Source organism: Echinops telfairi, unplaced genomic scaffold, assembly GCF_000313985.2.
Source record: "Echinops telfairi isolate 266 unplaced genomic scaffold, ASM31398v2 ScPeMD7_3;HRSCAF=10, whole genome shotgun sequence".
Lineage (NCBI taxonomy): Eukaryota > Metazoa > Chordata > Mammalia > Afrosoricida > Tenrecidae > Echinops > Echinops telfairi.
Genome location: NW_022103899.1, coordinates 17006025 through 17025793, shown reverse-complemented (window position 1 = coordinate 17025793; position 19769 = coordinate 17006025). Strand labels below are relative to the sequence as shown.

General features: G+C 45.7%; 1 protein-coding gene across 3 annotated transcripts in view; it reads right to left on the bottom strand.

Moving 5' to 3' along the window:
* Window positions 1-19769, bottom strand: part of MYO1B (myosin IB) — a 202995-nt gene that overhangs the window by 6123 nt on the left and 177103 nt on the right. Inside the window, exons 23-31 of one of the 3 annotated variants that reach the window (XM_045294933.1) lie at window positions 19548-19634; window positions 19225-19311; window positions 17167-17253; window positions 13787-13861; window positions 12638-12772; window positions 10256-10362; window positions 7377-7509; window positions 6699-6851; window positions 5291-5418 (exon numbers count right to left, since the gene is read on the bottom strand). In XM_045294933.1, the coding sequence (XP_045150868.1) occupies window positions 5291-5418; window positions 6699-6851; window positions 7377-7509; window positions 10256-10362; window positions 12638-12772; window positions 13787-13861; window positions 17167-17253; window positions 19225-19311; window positions 19548-19634 (992 nt within the window). The remainder of the gene's footprint in view (window positions 1-5290; window positions 5419-6698; window positions 6852-7376; window positions 7510-10255; window positions 10363-12637; window positions 12773-13786; window positions 13862-17166; window positions 17254-19224; window positions 19312-19547; window positions 19635-19769) is intronic. The other 2 variants (XM_045294934.1, XM_045294935.1) reach the window with 2 other exon arrangements.

Sequence of the window (19769 nt, the reverse complement as noted above, 5' to 3'; positions counted from 1 at the left end):
ATTTATAAACTATCAAGGGCTCATGAGGGAGAGGGGAGCGGGGAGGGAGGGGAAACACGAGGACCTAATGCCGGGGGTTTAAGTGGAGTGAAAATGTTTTGAGAATGATGAGGGCAATGAATATACAAATGTGCTTTACACAATTGATGTGTGTATGGATTGGGATGAGAGTTGTATGAGCCCCTAATAAAAGGATTTAAAAAAATAAGTTTGCTAGAACAGAAGCACATGCAATCTGGGCTCCTGTGACAGAACTACTATATATGTTGGTAGCTTATCCTTTACATGCAGCCCATCTACATCTTACGTAGTTGGGACTACCAGGACTGAGTCCAAGGCACTGGAGACGTGCCCTCAAGGAAGTTTGTTCTCGGTCCTACACGTGCAGGTTAGACCTGCACCGAGGCACGCCGACTTGGGCTCTCCTCCCATAAACTGCCATCAAGCTTATCAATAATGATTATAGCAATTGAGTTGTCTGGAACAACTACTTGTGCCTTGGAAAAGGATAACTGAGGAAGGTTTTAAGCACTGTAGTGTAGGCAGTCCACACCACTAGTCTACACGGCAAGGGGACTCTGTATCTAATGCCAATGAAATGGACTCAAATGCACTGAGATTGAAAAACGAGGCATGGGCACCCTAATTGATAGCTTTGAAGGAAAAACAATTAAATGCTCTCTTCCAGAATTTATAAATGCCGTGTGAAAGTTCCCGGGGGCTGTGAACCAGAGGCTGCTCCAGAGCCTGGTTCTCCAGGCTCTCTGGACTGCCCGGGTAGGTGCGATGAAGGCTTCATTAGCCATCTGTATTAGTATGAGATTGATTACTATTTAGGAATTAGAAACAGAAGGTATGATTATGGACTGATTTTAAGATTCTGGTTTGAAAAAAAAAAAACGTGGACCCATTGTAAAACTTCACTCTGACAACCACGTCTCCTGAAGGCTTACGCATTTATAACATCACGTGTGCTGGGTGACAGAGCAGCATTTCGGTCTCTGCTGCTGGGAAGTGCACTTTTCACCTCAGTGTTTCCTGAACTGGGTACTTCCCAACACAGACCCTGAGAGTCGCTCTAGGGGTTCTGGGTCAGGGAGTGTTTGGGAAACACAGCACACTCCACCCACCAGCTCGTGTCCTCTGAGGAGAGTCACCGTGTGTGATTGGAGGTGGTACCAATGGTTCATGTGCTCAGCTGCTAACCCAAAGGCTGGAGGTTTGAACTTTTGCAGAGGTACCTTGGAAGAAAGGCTTGGCAACTCACTTCCAAAAATTCAGCCACTGAGGACTCTGAGGAACTCAGTCCTGCGCTAGTACAGTGGGGCCACCCTGAATCAGGAAGTGACCTAACTGCTGTGGAATGAAGTACTGTCCTAAAGAAAGCTGTCAGATTTCCACAGAGAGCGGGCGCCTTGTAATCAGCATCCTACAAAGGCCGTGTTCCTAGAACACTGCTCTGTGCAAGGCTTGGGGTTAGCCATCCTTACCCACTGCCATCAAGGACAGAATTGCCTTTTGGGGTGTCTGAGGCTTTAAGTCTTTTCAGGAGCACACAGCCTCATCTTTCTCTCACAGAGCGACTGGGAGGTTCAAACTGCTAACCTTGTGGTTAGAGGCTGAATGCGTGACCCATTATGCAACCAGGATGCTCTGTTCACTATGAAGAAAGCCGCTTTAACGGATGTGGTCAACTCGAGGCTGCTATCTGGATGACGCACGCCTTCTCCCCACAATGAGTAGGGATTAGCCCTGGCAGTAGAACAGGTGCCACACCCCAAATCATGAAAACTTCTAACAAAGGGGAATTTAAACCTCCAACAAGGGAAGACCTCAATTAAATGGAACCCAACCAGCCATTATCTAACTCATTCATATTCTTTGTTTTATAAAAAAGGCCTTGTGATGGAAAATGAGCTCATCGCTCTGTCTTACTATGCCTTGTTTTTTGGTGCATATTATTATCTCTGCAGGTCTATCTAGATAAGATAGGCTACATAAACAGTCTGGAGGAGAAAACAACAGGACGGATGTTTCCAGTGAGACAAGGGAGAGGGGGAGGCAGGGGAAAGCAGGTGGTGTTGACCAACCTAGGGACAAGGGAGCAACAAGTGATCCAAAATTAGTTGCAAGGAGAGTGTGAGAGGCCGGGTAGGGATTCAGCAAGGGCAATGTAACCGACAGAAATTACTGAAACCCAAATGAAGGCTGAGCATGATAGTGGGACAAGAGGAAAGTCAAAGGAAATAGAGGAAAGAACTAGGGGGCAAAGGGCATTTATAGAGGCCAAATAAAGGCATGTACATATGTAAATATATTTATATAGGATGATGGGGAAATAGATCGACGTGCATATATTTATAGGTTTAGCATTAAGGCAGCAGATGGACATTGGACCTCCACTCAAGGACTTACTCAATGCAAGAACACTTTGTTGTACTAAATTGGCATTCCATGATGCAGACCTTCCTGACACAATAGCTAAAGACAAATGGGTGCATAAGCAAATGTGGCGAAGAAAGCTGATGGTGCCCAGCTATCAAAAGATATAGTGTCTGGGGTCTTAAAGGCTTGCAGGTAAACAAGCAGCCATCTATCTCAGAAGCAACAAAGCCCACAAGAAGCACACCTGCCTGTGTGACCACGAGATGTAGAAGGGACCAGGCATCAGGCATCAAAGAACAAAAAATCACATCAGTGTATGCACACCTTCCCGATACGATCACTGAAGACAAATGTGTACATAAGCAAATGTGGTGAAGAAAGCTGATGGTGCCTGGCTATCAAAAGATATAGTGTCTGAGGTCTTAAAGGCTTGAAGATAAATAAGCAGCCATCTAGCTCAGAAGCAACAAAGCCCACATGGAAGTAGCACACCAGCCTGCGTGACCACAAGGTGTCGAAGAGATCTGGTATCAGGCATCAAAGAACAAAAAAAATCATATAATTGTAAATTAGGGTGAGTGCAGAGTGGAGACCCAAAGCCCATCTGTAAGCAACTGGACACCCCCTTACAGAAGGGTCACAGGGCGGAGACGAGCCAGTCAGGGTGCAGGGTAGCAAAGATGAAACATACAACTTTCCTCTACTTCTTAAATGCTTCCTCCTCCCCCTACCCCCACTATCATGATCCCAATTCTACCTTACAAATCTGGGTAGACCAGAGGATGTACACTGGTACAGATAGGAACTGGAAATACAGAGAATCCAGGACAGATGAGCCTTTCAGGACCTACGGTGAGAGTGGAGATACCAGGAGGGTGGAGGGAAGGTGGGGTATAAAGGGGGAACCGATTACAAGGATCTACATATAACCTCCTCCCTGGGGGATGGACAACAGAAAAGTGGGTGAAGGGAGATGTGGGACAGTGTTAAGATATGACAAAATAATAACTTTAAATTATCAAAGGTTCATGGGGGAGGGGGGGAGGGGAAGGAGGGGGAAAATGAGGAGCTGTTACCAAGGGCTCAAGCAGAAAGCAAATGTTTTGAGAACAATGAGGGCAACAAATGTATAAAAGTGCTTGACACAATGGATGGATGGGATGTATGAATTGTGATGAGTTGTATGAGCCCCCAATAAAATGATTTTTTTTAAAAAGGGGGAAAAAAAGATCAGATTTCAACAGAGTCCACACTCCACGCGTAGCAGAATGCCCCGCCCAACCTCCAGCAGTCCTAGCAGTGCCTGCTAAGAATGCAGGCCACTGCCCAGCCCGAGGCAGCCAGCCTGATTCCCTAACAAACAGGGCAGGAAGAAGGAGGGCTTAATTTTAGGAAGACATTTAGGAACCATCAAGGCAAGGCAGGCTGGCAAATTTTTGATTATAAGATGAAAACAATTTCCTAAATAATCTCGTGATAGGAACTTGCATTATACATACATGTACTTGTAGTACACAGGCAGACAGTACACAAGGTGTTAAAATGTAAAGTAAAATTTTCAACTTTAATCCAGCCCTGCCACTAAATATTAATAAACCCTTGTCCACCAAACCGAAAACTCACTGCCATCAAGTGGATTCTGACTCAAGGTGACCCTTGTGGTCCTCAAGGGCAGGGCAGAACTCTTTATGGGAGAAGAACCCATAGAGCGACTGGGGGTTTTGAACTGCTGACCTGGAGGTTTACCGCCCAACTCGTGACCACTACACCACCAGGGCTCTCTACTTATGTAATACGAAAAACAAAACAAAACACAAAAATCAGTCCATCCCAAATCTAACACATTCAAAACAGAACTCGTAATCTCACCCCAGCCCCATTTCTCAGTGTCACTTTCTGCATTAAATGGCAAAAGCATTTGGGCCCCAACTTAGCAGCCAATCTGTTAATAAGCCTTCTTGGTTTCCTTCAAATTACATTTGGAATCCAACTACTTCTCACTACCTCCCTCTCACGTACCAGCTGAAGCCATACCCCCTCTTTCCGGCAGACAGCTCTGAGACTCTCCTAACTCGTTTCTCGGCTGCCATGCTTCCCTTGCTACACTCACTCTGAGTGGTCTCGCGTGGCAAAACTCAGGGGACGCCTACACTGGTTTCCCATTCCACTCAGTAACAGCTCAACTCCTTACCTCTGCTTGCCAGCTCTACCCGGCGAGCCCCTGCCTCTCTCTCCAGTCTTCTCCCAGTCACCCCCACTCAGTGACAGGAAGCTGATGCCCGTCCCAGGACCTGTGCACCTGCTGCCTCCCTGCTGTGCAAGGCCTCGCCATCTCCCCCAGATTAGTGCACGGCTAATTCCCTCACTTGGTTCACAACTGCAGCGCACCACAAATCCCACCGTCTGCAAAATGTACCATCAAACATAGCACATTCTGACCCATCACCCTTGTCCAAGGCCTCATAGATAGCACTTGTCATGAACCAACACCACATCACTATGGGCAACTTTGTGTCTGTCCATCCAGCTGTCTGAAGGCACGGACTCAATCAGTCTCGTTCACTGCCATCAATCCCCTAGCACAACTCTAGACACACGGCCATCCAGTTGGCTGAGACTCAGAGCAACCCTCTGCAGGGTTTCTCAGCTGTCAATGCCAATGTCAGGCCCAATGCCAGGCCCAGATGAGCCCCTCTTTCGCCCATGAAGAGGGTACAGGGTTTCAACAGCTTGCAGTCCAATGCTCACCTGCCATCGCCACCAGGACACAGTGTGTAATAAAATCGCTGTTAGACAAGGGGGCTTCAAAAAATTCATGGACGAGTGAAATGAAAAGATAAAGGAATTCTTACAGAAATGATTTGAAGACTCCTTGTATAAATTAAATAGGAATACATGAACTTACTCATCAGAAATTTCAATATTGAGCTTCTGTCTGGTTTGGCTGAGAGTTGTACGGTACAGCTTGGTGGCCATTTCAATCAGGTGGTCACTGCTGAAGAGGAAATCTCCTTTACTGGCTGCTTCTGAACCCTGGAAAGGCAAACCAAGAGTCAGACGATCCCGGGGAAAGCCAGCGGAGGTTAATGCTTGCAGGTCACACTGCTAATGTGTTTACAGTCTCTTTAAGACACTCAACACTGGGGCCTGTTCTGCCACATGAAACAATAAGCACAACAGCACTGCTTCCAACTTGCTCTGGGCAGCTGAGCAAGGTCACCTCACCCCTTGTTGGTCCTGGGCTGATGCCCAGAGGCACCATCAGCATCACCAGGCACTTGTGAGAAAAATGAACTCACAAGCACCGTTGCAGGTCCACTGAATATCCATCCACAACAAGACCCTCAGGGGGTCTGTTTGAACTTTCAGTTCAAGAAGCACTGAGTTCACCTGTAACGCATTCTGAGAGAGCACTTAAAAACCAAGAACAAAAAGGGAGCCCAATTCCACTGAAAACCCACGGGCAGGAGCCTCCCTGCACAAGGGAAGTATGAGAAATAGGATGCTTGTGCCCCATTTGGAGAAATTCGGATCTGGCCTCTTCTGGTCACGATCCACAAGGGGAAGACAGGCTGAGGAAACTTACACTAAGCTTTTCTCAATCGAGGATCAGCTAAAATGACAATCAGTCTCTGCTCACAGTTGTTTCAGAGCTATTAGGTGGCAGGCACTGTGCGAGAGCACTTTATCTACAGTGTACTGAGTAAGCCTCTTCAAAACACTAGGCTGCAGATAGTGTTATCTACGTTTTAGAGATAAGGAGCGTCAGAAAGATACACAAAGCTCGGCAAAGCTGTAGCCTGGGCCATCAAGCTGGAAGACACCCCCCCTGGAACTGCTCCACTCCAGCCGGGAGGGCCCGGCTCTCGGCTACAAGTTTACAACACTCCAAAATCTGTAGGTCAACATTCCGAGGCAGCTGTTTTCTTTAACAAGAACAACAACAAAAAAATCCGCAAACCAAAAAACATCCACTAAGTTGGTACATAGAACAAACGCGGGAAGAATCCTCATGCAGAGCATCTTAATGTTTCTATGCATTGATCTCCAAAGCAACACCCAGGGTCCGTCCTGGTGGGTGCAAACAAACACTATTCAATTAAATAAAAATCTCAAGTGAACAAGTGGATAAAAGCAATTAACCTTATTCAATTATTGGAAAACGAAGTTTGATATTTGAAGAAAGGCAATATGCGCACATCGGTGAACATGAGATATGCAAATCCCAGCAATAAGATTGGTCAGATTTTCAACCAATGGCTGCGAGTTTGGCAAACGTAGGAGGCGCTCCAACTCAACAGTTGCCACCGTACCTCTTTGAGATGGACAGCAAAGAAGCCGTCGTTTTGGGAGCTCATGGACACCTTGGTCACGTCTCCCAAGGGAACCTCTGACTTGATTTGTCCAGACTTCTGATCCGCAAGAAGGAGATTATTATTTGTTAAGAGGAAAATCCGGGATGTACTCTAAAACAAAAAACCAAAAAGGTGTAAAATCAAAGAGGTATCAAAAATATCCCTGAATATCCTTGGATTTAAGGCGCTAGTTTTGCACAACTATGCACTCTGTATGCCAGTTGTTCAGCATGCACAGCTAGGTAAACTGAGTACACAATAAAGAACAGAGGCATACATTTTCATTCTGCTTGAGCATCAAGGGAAGGGGAAATGAAATAGCTCCCGTCACAATAACTTTGTGGAGAATATGAAACGTAAAACTTTCAGAAAACGAAGAAAGAGTCCCAACTGATAAACACCTCAGATCAGTCTGCAGAGTTAGTTAACAGTCTACCTTTCAATTAAAAAAAAAAAAAAAAAAAGCCAAAAACTGACCGCCATGAGTCCATTCTAACTAATAGCAGGCCTCTAGCTAGCACAGACAGGAGGGGACAGCTCGTATTTCATGGAGCAGCTAGCTGGAGGGCTTGAACTGCCAGCCTGCTGAGGTTAGCCGCCTAACACACAACTCATTACACCACCATGGCTCCTTACCTTCCCATTAGCTCGGTTAATTTTATTCACAACTTCGGCAATGATTATCTTTTCTTCAACGGCATCTTTGAGCTTCTTATACTTGGGATTCTTGTTGATTTCCAGGTAAGCCCCTTGGAAAGGTTGCCCAACACTAAAGAGGGAAAAAATTCCTGTATATTAGAAATTGTTTTCAATGGAGATATTACTGGGAAAAAACAAGAAAGGGTTGGTTTCAAACTTACCCCGTTTCCCTGAAAATAAGACAGTGTCTTACATTAATTCTTGCTCCCAAAGATGTGCTAGGTCTTATTTTCAGGGGATGTCTTATTTTTCCATGAAGAAGAATACGGAACACATTTATTGTTTATTGTTTTATTAAAAGAGACCTCGCCCTTCCTATCTGCTCTGGCTGCACTGCGGATAACAGTGAGCTGTGCGGTGGCACCCATTGCTATGGTCCAGAGTCCAGAGTTAGGGTAGCTTCGGGAGGCCTTATTTTGGGGGGGATGCCTTATATTTCAGGGAGGGGCAAAACTGTAAGTAGGTCTTATTTTCGGGGGATGTCTTACTTTCGGGGAAACAGGGTATCTTGTATATTTTACACATTAAATCTGCCCCTATCATAACTATGTTGGAAAGCACCCTTTAAAAGCTATCTAAAATGTTGCTGTTATTGTTGTTGTTTGTTTTAGGTTAGATAGAAAAATATCACATGAAATTATCAGGGCAGAAAACCATTTACAAGAACCACGGCTAAGACACCAGTGCACAGGATCGTGCGCAGGAAATGGGACCCCCCTCCTGTTCTGCTGGAGTCACTGGGTGGTACAAAGGGTTAACAGCCTCGAGTTGCTACATCATTGAGCGCACCCACAGGCACCCAAGAAAGGCCTGCCATTCGAATTCTGAAATATCGGCCCTGAAAGACCTTTGGAGCACAGTTCTACTCTCTCACACACACAAGGTCACTAGGAGTTAGGATCCAACGGATGGTAACGGACTTGGCTCTTGGTGGTTCTAATCTGTTAACCTAAGGCTAACAACTGCCCACAAAGCATTTAGTAAGCCCTAGACAGGCTCACTAGGAGTCGGCACTGACCCAATGGCAGGGAGTTTGGGGTTTTCACAACTAATATGGCAACGGAAGAACGAACAGAGATGGTTGCCGTCGCCTGCCCCAATGGAATACATTTCTCTTTTTTGCGGAGTGCAAGGAAAATCAGCAGGCATTCTGGGAACGAATGGATCCAGGGCAACCACTTTGGAAGGAATCTACAGTAACGAAGGCCCCAGAGATGCAAGATACAAAAGGAGAATAAGCCTAAGCCCTCAGGTAAGCCCACCTATGGACAGAAATGGCCGAGGCAAATGCTGGAGATTGAGGGAGTTATCTTTCCAATCATTTAATTCTTGCAAGGCACAATCTGGCACTCACCCTCCAGCTGCCATTCATATCCTGAGAGGCGTGTGGGGCAGGCCTCTAAACTAGAGAACTTCTTTAGAGGCAGCCGAGAAACTGTGCTTGAAGAGTGGGCAAAACTTCACGCAGAGCTACGAAGTTCTGGTGATTTGCAAGCACCACTTTAAGCACCCAGGTTGTGGGTGGAGGACTGGGGGAAAATCCACGTAGGTGCTCTGTGCTTCACAGCTCCCATGATACAAAAGGCTGACTCCCATAGTCACAAAGGGGTGGGAGGCTTGATTATTCCACCTCTCCCACTGCTGTAGGACAAGCCTGCTACCACCACCCCCTAAACACTGATCAAACACCAAAAAAAGATTTGGCGTGGTAGTCACATTTTTGTTGTGGCGGTTCATATTTACATGTGGTTTTAATAACAAAAAGTGCTAAAGGCCTTTTAATTTGGTTCCTTAAAAAAAAAAAGTCCCATTTCTGAAGCATCAACTATGGGGGATGCTCATTAAACAGGCCACTCTGGAACTTAAAAGTGTACAAAGAAATAAATGGTTGGAAAAAAGCTGTTGCTAAGGAAAGCCTACAGACCATTTCCCTGTGAGAATATGCTTCACAGAGCCATTTTGCATGCAATGCAAGTAGATTTAGTCCCTGTCCTTGAGTGAGGAGTGTTATGTGCCACCTCAAGTTGACAAGTCTAGCTAACCAAGGAATTTAAAATATTTAAGCCAGCCGAGCCTGGCATCTTGTGTTCACATAACCCTTTAGAAGGAAGAGCTTTCAAGTATGTGCAAGGATGCAGGGAATGTAAACAGAGCCTATGGAATACACGAGAGGGCTTTAAATGAAGACATGTCGAAAACCGGACATAAAATAGAGCGGAACGTCTCCACAAACTTATAGAAGCCCCCTAGGTGTATACATCAGCATATAATACATATTTTTATTTCTAGGCCGCCCTGTGGGAGAAGCTGAAAGTTGCTATTCATTTGCTTTGAAGGACGAGAAAGGGATGGGAATTCTGGAGAAACACAGGATTACTGGAGATGTAAGAAATCAGACAAGCAGGCGTTAGCTCGGACTTCGCTGGATAAATCTGCAAGTGGTGATGGCCTTTTTCCCCCAGTACAGGATGTTCGCACTACAGACGCCAAACTTGTTGTTCTGGCCACTGAGGTGAAAGCCCGCTGAGTGAGCCGAACAGACCACGGGCTTGGGGCATGTCCAAGCAGCACTCAGAAAAGAGCGGTCAGTGGGCTGCCCACTCACTGCCTGCAGCTTACGAACGAGTTCCTGACCAGATTTGCATAGAGCTGTGGGAACCATGGTTTCAGTGCGTATGCATATTCAGCTGATGAGGAAATGAGACTCAGGATGGGAAACCATTCATGTATTATTGATAGCACACTCCACGCCAACATTCCTATTCACATGCCCGAGAAACCTTAACACCGCTGTGGCGAGAGCAGAGCAGCCATACCTAGCCGGGTACAGAGCCTTCTTGTCCTTGAAGAGTTCGCTGGCTTCTAGTTTCTCTTCATACACCAGCTTCTTCTGGTCGGTGAACTGGTCCCGGTATTTTTTACACTGTAAAATAGGAGGAGGAAAACTCAACACACCTCTCTTCCTAGATGGGTCCTGGCTCATTCTGCAATGTGCTAAGCCATTAACAGCAACGAGAATAAGTGTGACCACGTAGGGCACATTCATTCCAAAGGCCACAACAAGAATCCCGAAACGTTTTACCTTTGTGGCCTTTAAAAAAAAAAGCTGCCCTTGGAAAATGTCATCGAGCACTCATTCCAGAGTGACAGGTAAACCTCACTGACAGTCAAGTCAAGGCAGGGGGAGGGGAGCATGTATGTCTGGGAGAAGACAATCGCATTTCTGTTGGTAGGAAAACAGGGAGGAGCAATCTCCCATTGGGAAAAATACTTAACAAAACTTACATAAACCCAGGAGGGGAATATGCCTGGTACTATGCTACCGACCAGACACGTTTGACCTAGTTTCTCTCCAGCTCTTGGTGGCCATGTGCTATAGACGACTGGGACTCTAGACCCTGTTCTTTCGGGGCACACACCATCCTTCATAGACCACACCGGTAACACTTGATGTGGAAACCCCACTTAGTGACTGAGCTTTACCTCAATCTCCCCTGTAGCCCTTGGACTTTTAAGGCTGAAGCTCCCTCGTGTGAGAAGACGCAGATGATTGCTAGTTCACGAGCACAGAACTGGTGGTTGTTGGACTTTGACTTGGATCCAATAAATGGGGACTGGGGACCACCCACAGTTTGAAAAGCACTACTCCAAATTCCCTCACCCCCATTTTACAATGTGGCCGAGAGCCTGAGAAAGGCCTCTTCACCCCAATGCGGAGTCTACGTTGGAAGAGGCGGGGGGCGGAAGGAGGGGCCGGGCAAGGATTTGGTGAGCTCTCCAAAATCTCCCTTACAGGTCTGGATACGAAGCGCTGGGATAATGACACGGAGATGTTGTGATGCTGCGACACAGCTCCCTCTAGAAGTAGTAAGTCCACCCTCCACTCCTGTGAGGGACGGTGAGATACAGAAGCCAGGGGGCTCTAGACGCTGACCTGAGGTCAGTGGCTCAGTTGGCATTGACTGAGCTTCTCTGTCAGACTCAAAAGAGGGAGTGGCCAGTGATGAGGTTGGCGAACTTTCTTGCCACATTGGCCCACTAAGTTAGGGAACAGAGATCGGAATTCCGCTCCGAATGTTAGGCTGGGCTGGCGCTGTTTGTTACATGAACTAGAGATAATGTCTCGTTCTGTGACGCTGGTGCAGAAGGAACACACACCTTTAAAGGTGTGTCCACTGATCATTCGCTTACCAAATACCAGCCCTTCAATTCAATTACTTTATAACATCTGGTGCTTGTATGTATATACACCCCAAACCCACTGCTCTTGAGCAGATTCCGAGTCATAATAACCCTGTAGTATAGAGTCAAATTTCTCCTTTGGGTTTCCAATCTTTACAAGAGCAGACAGCTGCATCTTTCCCCTGTGGAGTGGCTGGTGGTTTTAAACTGCTGACCCTATGGTGAGCAACCCAATGAGTGACCCACTGCGTTACCAGGGCTCCGTAGATATTCAGCATGACAAATATCAACTGAGCTCCAAGCCAAACTCCCTACCATCGAGTCAATGTTGTGCGGGTCTGAGCCTGCCGCTGTTGATGGGAGTGCTCGCTAGTCTTTCTCTAGCGGAGCTGCTGGTGGTGCCTGGAATCAAGAAAACATCTACCGAATCCTCTTTGTGCCCCCATGCGGCGCCCTCAGATAAGACAATGTGAGCTTTCCAACTTCCCTTTAGTTGAGGTTGAGGACATCGTAATACCTTTTAGAGACTTCAGTGTTTTTATTAACAGTCTATCACAAGGTGTGTGTTTATATGGATGCCTGCGCATCCAGTAAATCTCATGAAGGAAACACATACAACCTGCAGGACTTAACTGTCTGGGCTGAAGAGATTCGCCCCGCCCCCTGCCCCCCTTCAGTACTTTTCAGATAAAGAGAACAGAGCAGCAAAAAACCAGAAACAACAAAACCCAATGCTACCCTACAGGAACCAGAGAGAGAAGACAAGCCAAGGTGCAGAACATGCCCTGTGTGCGCCCTGCAAGAGGAGACTGCCCGGGAAACGGCCCAGCTGCTGCACGCTTCTCCGAGAAAGCCAAGGACAGTCCTTGGCTCAAAAATACCGAAAACCTCAAGTAATTCTCTTGCATGCCAGAGGAAGAATGTGTGAAACATGTACTTTCATGCTACATTCCCCGAACACTCCAATACGGGGCAGGGCGTCTCTGGGGGGGAAATGAGTATAAGGCCTTTCTTACCCTCCACAAGTGGAAAATCCTTTTCAGTTCCTTGTGAGTAGAGTCTAAGAATAGGTACGGTCTGGACGGCCAGTTCTTGTCGATCGGAGACAAGGATGGCATCTTCGTTTTCATTTCCAAGAAGTATTTTTGCACCTGGGTCGAGTTTGAAAGGAAATACTAGATTAGTAGAACCCAGCAGAAAAGATATTGTTCTATATATACTACAATTAAGAAACCAATCTCTGGTGGAATTAAGCAAGTTTCAGTCCAGAAAACATTGCCAGTCCTCTGGTAATTTGTTTCCACTTTTTATATAACACCGATGGTTGAGAAAAGAATACGGCGGCAGTAGTAATACTGACATGGACACACCAGATCAAACCATAGAGAGCAGTGCCGTCCACATGGGTAGCCAATGGTCACCTCTGGCTACCTAAATGAGAAGTCAGTTATCACGATGGAATAGAGTGAACTAGAGCTCCTCAGTCCCACTGGTCACATTTCAAGTGCTCCCGCACCATATGTGGCTGGTGGCTCCTGCATGGTGGCACCAGGACATAGAGCACTTTCAATGTCACAGGGCGTTTGATTGGACAGCACTGCTCCAGAGTACTTCCTGTGCGTCAGAAAGCGGTCCAAGAGCAGGCCTACCATCACCTCACTGTAATCCTCCCAACGCAGAGGTGCATGCTAATCCGATCGCCAGCGAAACTCAGGGACCTTGTCCAAGGTCACAAGTCTAAGAAAGGCAGTGCATACGCCTTTGAAAGCAAGGGGACCTGCAGAACCACAGTCTCACTTGTTCACCCCCCACCGCACCCCCCAACTAGCCTGCTCGCCAACCTTGCCTGGTGTCAGCTCAGTGGCACCTTAGCAGGGCAAGAGGCAGGCTTTCTTGGGTCCACCTTGGCCCAAAGCAGCTCCGTCCCGCAGGACGAACATTTACTTCTCAAACATGGACTACCAATCATTCTTTCAGGCACAATTTTACCTGAATTCTTAGGAAGATGGTTTTTAAATGGCTACTATTTCTCAGTACCATGGCTGGTTGATTTTCTCCCCCCCATCCATGGCTGATTTAATTATTCCCAAAGAAGCCAAAATTTTATTGAGACGGTGCTAACAAAACCAGTTAACCGTATTCATCAAGTATAGCCAGTAACTTACAATTCTTTGCAGTGTAAACTCATAAATTTTCTTCCCAGCATTAGCTCTGAAGAATTTTCGGTACTCTCTCCGCACCTTAAAAAAGAAGCAGATGACGGTGGTTAGCATGTGGTTAGTGGTTGTTCGTGAAGACGAGACTCCTTGATTAAGGCTGAAACTATGTGCTACAAGTGAGTTGAAAAATCAGTGTCCTTTCTGGTGTAGTAAAATAGTCGAAACAGATTCAGATAGTGCATTTTAAGTCAGAGAAAAAGAAATGAAGACATAACAAGTGATGGATAATACCAGAATTATTTTTAAATCCTCTTATTCAGTCTTAAAGGGCCTAAGTATTTGACAATAAGTATCATTATTTTTGAAAAATTGTAAGGTGATTTCTGCTTCAATTACTTTTAATAAGCACCATATGTCCAAGAAAGGATCATAGTTCAAGTCTTGCACATGAAGATAGAAAGCACTTTAAATCTGTATAATGAGAATTGAATAGGGCTAAAAATAAAAATTTACAAAGAAGCTTTTAAATTATTATTACCTTGCATTTAATGGCACTAATTTTTCTCTCAACCTTTCACCAAACGTTATGCTTAATGCTATTCTAGAACTTAAAACACCATGCGGTAGTTAGTTTACATATAAACCTCCACAGAGTTTGTATTAAAAATTATTCCCCCGCCCAACAAACTTCTTGAAGCCCCTTCACATGTCTTCCTTGCTTCAGCATCATATATATTTCATATGCAGGTACCTAACAAATAATCAGAACTAAGTGAGGTGTTTGTTAGATGAATGAATAAGTGACAGTTAAAATTAAAATAGAGGGAAAAACCATTTAAAACTTCTATTAACCATCAGCTATCAAGAGTCAGTATTTAGCTTAATACTCACTTGCTTGAATAACTCAAACATGCATGTTTCTCCTTTGTCTTCAGTTTTCTGGGTTTAACTATACAAGTTTAAGATATTTCTGTCTTATGGACTAGAAACCAGCAACTCCAAACCAAGCTCAATTTGTAGATAAATGTTTTATCTTATTTAGATGAAAAATTTCACACAATTCAAAATTTTATTAAAATTTTCTGTGATCTAGCAAGAACAGAAAATCAAAGACAACAACTTTCAACACTTAATAATAAATATAAGGAAAACAAAAATCCTCACAACTGGACCAAAAAATAGCATCGTGCTGAGTAGAAAAAAGATGGAAGTTGCCCAGGATTTCCTTTTCCTTGGACCGATCATGATCACCCCCAGAAGTAGCAGTCAAGAAAGCAAACAATGTATTACGTTGAGCAAAGCTGCTACATAAGACGCTACACAGTCAAGATGTTACGCCTTGAAGACTAGCGGACTCCAGGCACACTCACAGGCACGTGAGGGCTGGAACCATGGCACTGGCGAGGAATATTAAATACGCATGAACTGCCATAAAAAATGAACACGTGCTTGGAAGCAGTGCAGGCAGCAAGCTGTTAGAAGGGAGCACACTGAGGCGTCATCTCACGCTGTCTGCACCCGGCATCCAGGGACCGGTCCCTGCGAAGGACAGCGTGCCTGGAGAGTCGGGGGAAGAGAGGCAGACTCTCAGATGAGAGCGCTTGGTAAGCGTGGCTGCAGCAATGGGCTCAAACAGGGAAGACGGTGAGGACGGCCCAGGCGCAGGCAATGTCTCGTGCTGCTGGACACGGGGTTATCTGAGCTGGAACCGCCTAGCTGGCATCTAGAAGCAGCAGCAGCAGCAGCAGCAGGAGGCGGGCCCCATTCCCGTATGACAAGAACTAGGTGGATCAGAGCACCTGTCGAAGGGACATGTATGTGCGCTCCCAACTGTGTGAGGTGCCTGGGCGCGAGAGACAGATGAGGCTGTCTGCTCCCATAAAGCGGAAAGAAACCCCACAAAAGTCATTGTGAGTCAGAATCAACTTGGTGGCAGTGGGTTTGAGATTTTTTGCGGGGTGCAGGGGGAGGTTGTGGGGACCCTTCTAGGAGAGTCCAATACATGTTATAATCACATCCATAAAAAGAAACAAATCATCTCAAAAGGTAAAACGATTGCTCATAGCAACATAATTCTTTTTTGAACTTTAAAAATGTTTCATCTTTATCACAACATTGATAATGGTTACGTAAAATAGCAGTTTTGTCTAAGTAGACCCAATTAACTTCAGCGAAAACAGTGATTCTGAACCTTCCTAATGCCACGACCCTTTACTACAGTTCCTCATGTTGTGGTGACCCCCAACCATAAAATTATTTTTGTTGCTACTTCATAACTAATTTTGCTACTGTTATGAATCAGGCGACCCCGAAAGGGGTCAGTGACCCACAGGTTGAGAACATCTGAGCTAAAACATCATTCAGCTACAAAGGGAATTTGGTTTGTAAGTTGCTAGTGTACATTTCTAATGTGGAAGCCCTAAGCAGTTAGACCCAGAAAACGGAGAGTAACCTTATGTTACTGGCAGCAAAAATAGTGACCGAGTATCTTGACTCATGTTGGCTTTTGCCCTTCCTTTTATGAAAATGTGAAAAAATAGAGAAATAGTGAAAATCTCCCCAAACTTTCAAAAGAAGCAAACAAAAATAGTTATGAGGAATAATGTCCAAAGGGTGCCTAGTTAACCATATGATGGCCCCTCTGAGGTTTAGGAGTTATTGGCACTGAAAGGTTGAAAATCCTTGTATTCCTAGAAGTCACTGTGAAAGTTTTCCAGAGCTCAGAAGTCATACTTTACTTAGGTCTATCTTCATTCTACAATCATAAACAATAATAGAGAACAAACCCCATTTGAACTATAGGACATTTATTGAAAATAAAGTTCTCTTTAACCTGAACGGCTTACTGGATCCTTAACCCTACTCTTGCCAATCAAAACCTCTATGCTTAGTGCTGCAAACCGTCTTGGTTTCTGTGCTCAGCCACTAGAATGCTGGCTGCTTTGAGGCCAGGCTTGAGCCCAAGCAGTCATCGGTGACACAGAAGGGGAAATACAGAGAAATAAAATCCACGCTGAGCAATGTAGACAATGGTTCGGGTTTCAGCACAACGGTTATAACTCTATCTCATGGGTTAAGAAAAAACAAAAAAACATCTTTGACCGCACAAAGATAATGCAAAAATGCAAAACAGTACAAAATATCTGAATTAGAATAAGCTACATTGCTGCTACATTAAAGCTATCATTTAAAGAGACATATGTCGATCAAATTAGAACATATTAGTGCATAGGTTTATTCTCTGAAAGGAACAAAAATGAGGTAAGAGAACATTCTAAGAGACTGTGCAGACCATGAGCAAGCATACTCCATAGTTCTCTCAGCGTTAGTAGGTGCTAGGCTTTGTTGCGTCCCTGTGGGACAGAGAGACGTGATGGAGAAAGTACCTTCAGTCCAAGCCAGTAAGCCCAAATGACAGCAACTGCATGCTTACGCCTAGCCTCCTCCTTCAAGCGCTTCAATTCCCTTCGAGCCTAGAACGTTTTAGATAGTAAATCATAGAGACAGCCCAATGCAGACAAGCACAAATGACCAGAAAAAGACACCCCACCAACCAGAAGAACCAACGTTGTGAATAAGGCTTTCAGAGTGAGAGAAGACAGTGCATACGCCTTTAAACCAAGGAATCAGGCAGGGCCAGGCTGGTGTCTTAAGATTTTCAGGTGCATGAGATTGTTTATTCTGAGGAGGCCAATACAGGGAACCTGAGGAATTCGCCTCTCCTTACTCTCATTCTTGTCCATTTTCCTCCTCTGGCCCCTCTCTCTTCACTTCCTCCTCCGCACCCTCTCAGACCCTTGTCAGGAGTGAGAATTGGAGCTGGCACCTACTGACCAGGAAGGGAAGCAGTTCACGGGGCTAAGGAGGCTGCAGACCCGGCTCCAAGGCAAACAAAACCGGTTGCCATTGAGTCGTTTCAGGCTCAGAGCGACCCTTCGGGGCAACTGCTCCACAGGGTTTCCAAGGATGTAATCTCTCTGGGAGCAGACAACCTCATCTTTCTCCCATAGGGCGGGCGGCAGGTTCAAACTGCCGACCTTTTGGTTAGCAGCCAAGCACTTATCCCCTGCACCGCCAGGTCTCTGGATCCCGGTTCCCACTCCGTAATTTGCAAATATAAAAGGACACACGTGTGAATAAAAGAATGGGAGGATCTAAGGCTGCATCTCTGAAGTTCAAACAAAAACCCAAACCCAACATTCTTTCCAACTTAAAGAAATAACGTGTTTAAAAATTCAAATATTAGGTCAGGCCAGAAACAGTGAAATACGCTGAAAGCTGGCACAAAGCAAACGGCAAAGAGTTTGCGGTCTTAAAAATGGACCTCCTGCATGCTGTTTGAAAAGGCAGAAGCACACTGGTTGGGGTTTCTCACTGTTACAGTCCAGAGACTGGGGAAGAGAAGGCGCCCAGTAACAGCTGGCCTCCGATCTGTTGTCTGTCGTCACTTTACTAAAGGACCTACTACCCTGCTCTTCACAGACTGGGCGGGAAGGACACAAGAGAACAACTCTCGCCCCAAACTAAACCCTCTATGCAGGCAAACGTTGACTTTTCTCACAAGGTAGGTTTAAAATGTTGACAAGCTACAGCTGAAATCATAGTTATTAAAGCAAAGTGAAAACAAAGACTTAGGACTATATGGATAGCTGTCTTTCTGACCGGAGTACACATTTTTAGCAGAAATGACCTTTCATTTTTTTCAAAGTAACAAAAATATCTAAAACCCTGTCCCGTGGGGTATGTGAAATGTTCACAGAGCCCACGACTGTGCCTGGGGATTAGGGAGAGCATTTCAGGAGGCCTTTGTTTCTGCAAGCGAACAGCTGATGCTGACATTCCTGGAGTTCTTCAGTGGCAATTATAGCTGGCTTTGCAGGAACACAAGTTTCAGTTAAATCAGAGAGGGCAAAATTGTTTTCTTATGCGATATTTCCACTTACAATAATCAATAGTTGCACAGTGAGGAAGGGGTAAAAAAATTAACCCTAAGAACAATTTCATTCACGATTTAATTTTTCTAAGGCATGCATGAAAGGCATTTCCATTGCCAGTAGACTGACTTAAGCTGAGTTTTTAATATACTAATTCCAGCATGCCCCCAGAATCCCAACTTCTACAGAAAACCGCCCATGTACATTTTTTTTAAAAAGGGGTGGAGGGTATCTACACATGCATATAACTTGGTTTTTTTGAAAAACAACACCACAAAAGGCTGTTATGTTAGTAAGCGATGCAGTCTTTTCACCTACACATGCTTAAGCTTCCTAGGTGCGCTAATGACACTGGCCACCCCAGGTCTAGGAACTCTTCCACTGGCTGCTGGGACATGCATGGGGGCGAGCCACTAGGAACTGTAGCCATGACTCCGATGCGACGCTAGCGGGCAGGGGAGATTACTGCGGAATCCGAGGAAGGAGGAGTGGGGGGTGTGCGTCAGGTACCTTCGATCCAAGCCAGTAAGCCCAAATCACTGCAATAGCATGTTTATTCCTAGCCGCCTCCTTCAGCCGGCTCAGTTCCCTTCGCGCCTGTGATGCATGTGAAAAGGAGTTACAGAAAAGTTTAAGGCAGGAAAGGTTACTGCGGGTACCCAACGGAGCAAGAGGAAGACAGACACCGTTCACCACCAGAGGCAAGCTCGAAGCTGTGCTGCCGCTGCCGCTGCCACTGCCTGGCACTGCGCTGAGAGGCAGTGTGCTCAGCAGAGGAAGCCCCTGGAATGCTTCCTGCCCCCAGCGCGAGGGCCCTGGGGGGCGCGGCCTACCTGGGTGCCATGCCAATACGCTGCAATGGTGGTGGCTGCCTCCTTGCAGCGCTTTTGATGCTTCAGTTCCCGCAGGATTTTCCGAGCCTAAGGTGCATAATCGCCCAAACAATAGAAAGGTTATTTAAAAAATTAAGGAACTTGAGAAAAGGACCTGAAGAGATCATTACCACCACATTCTATCTGTCTGCCTCTCTCTCTCTCTTTCTCTCTCTCTCTCAC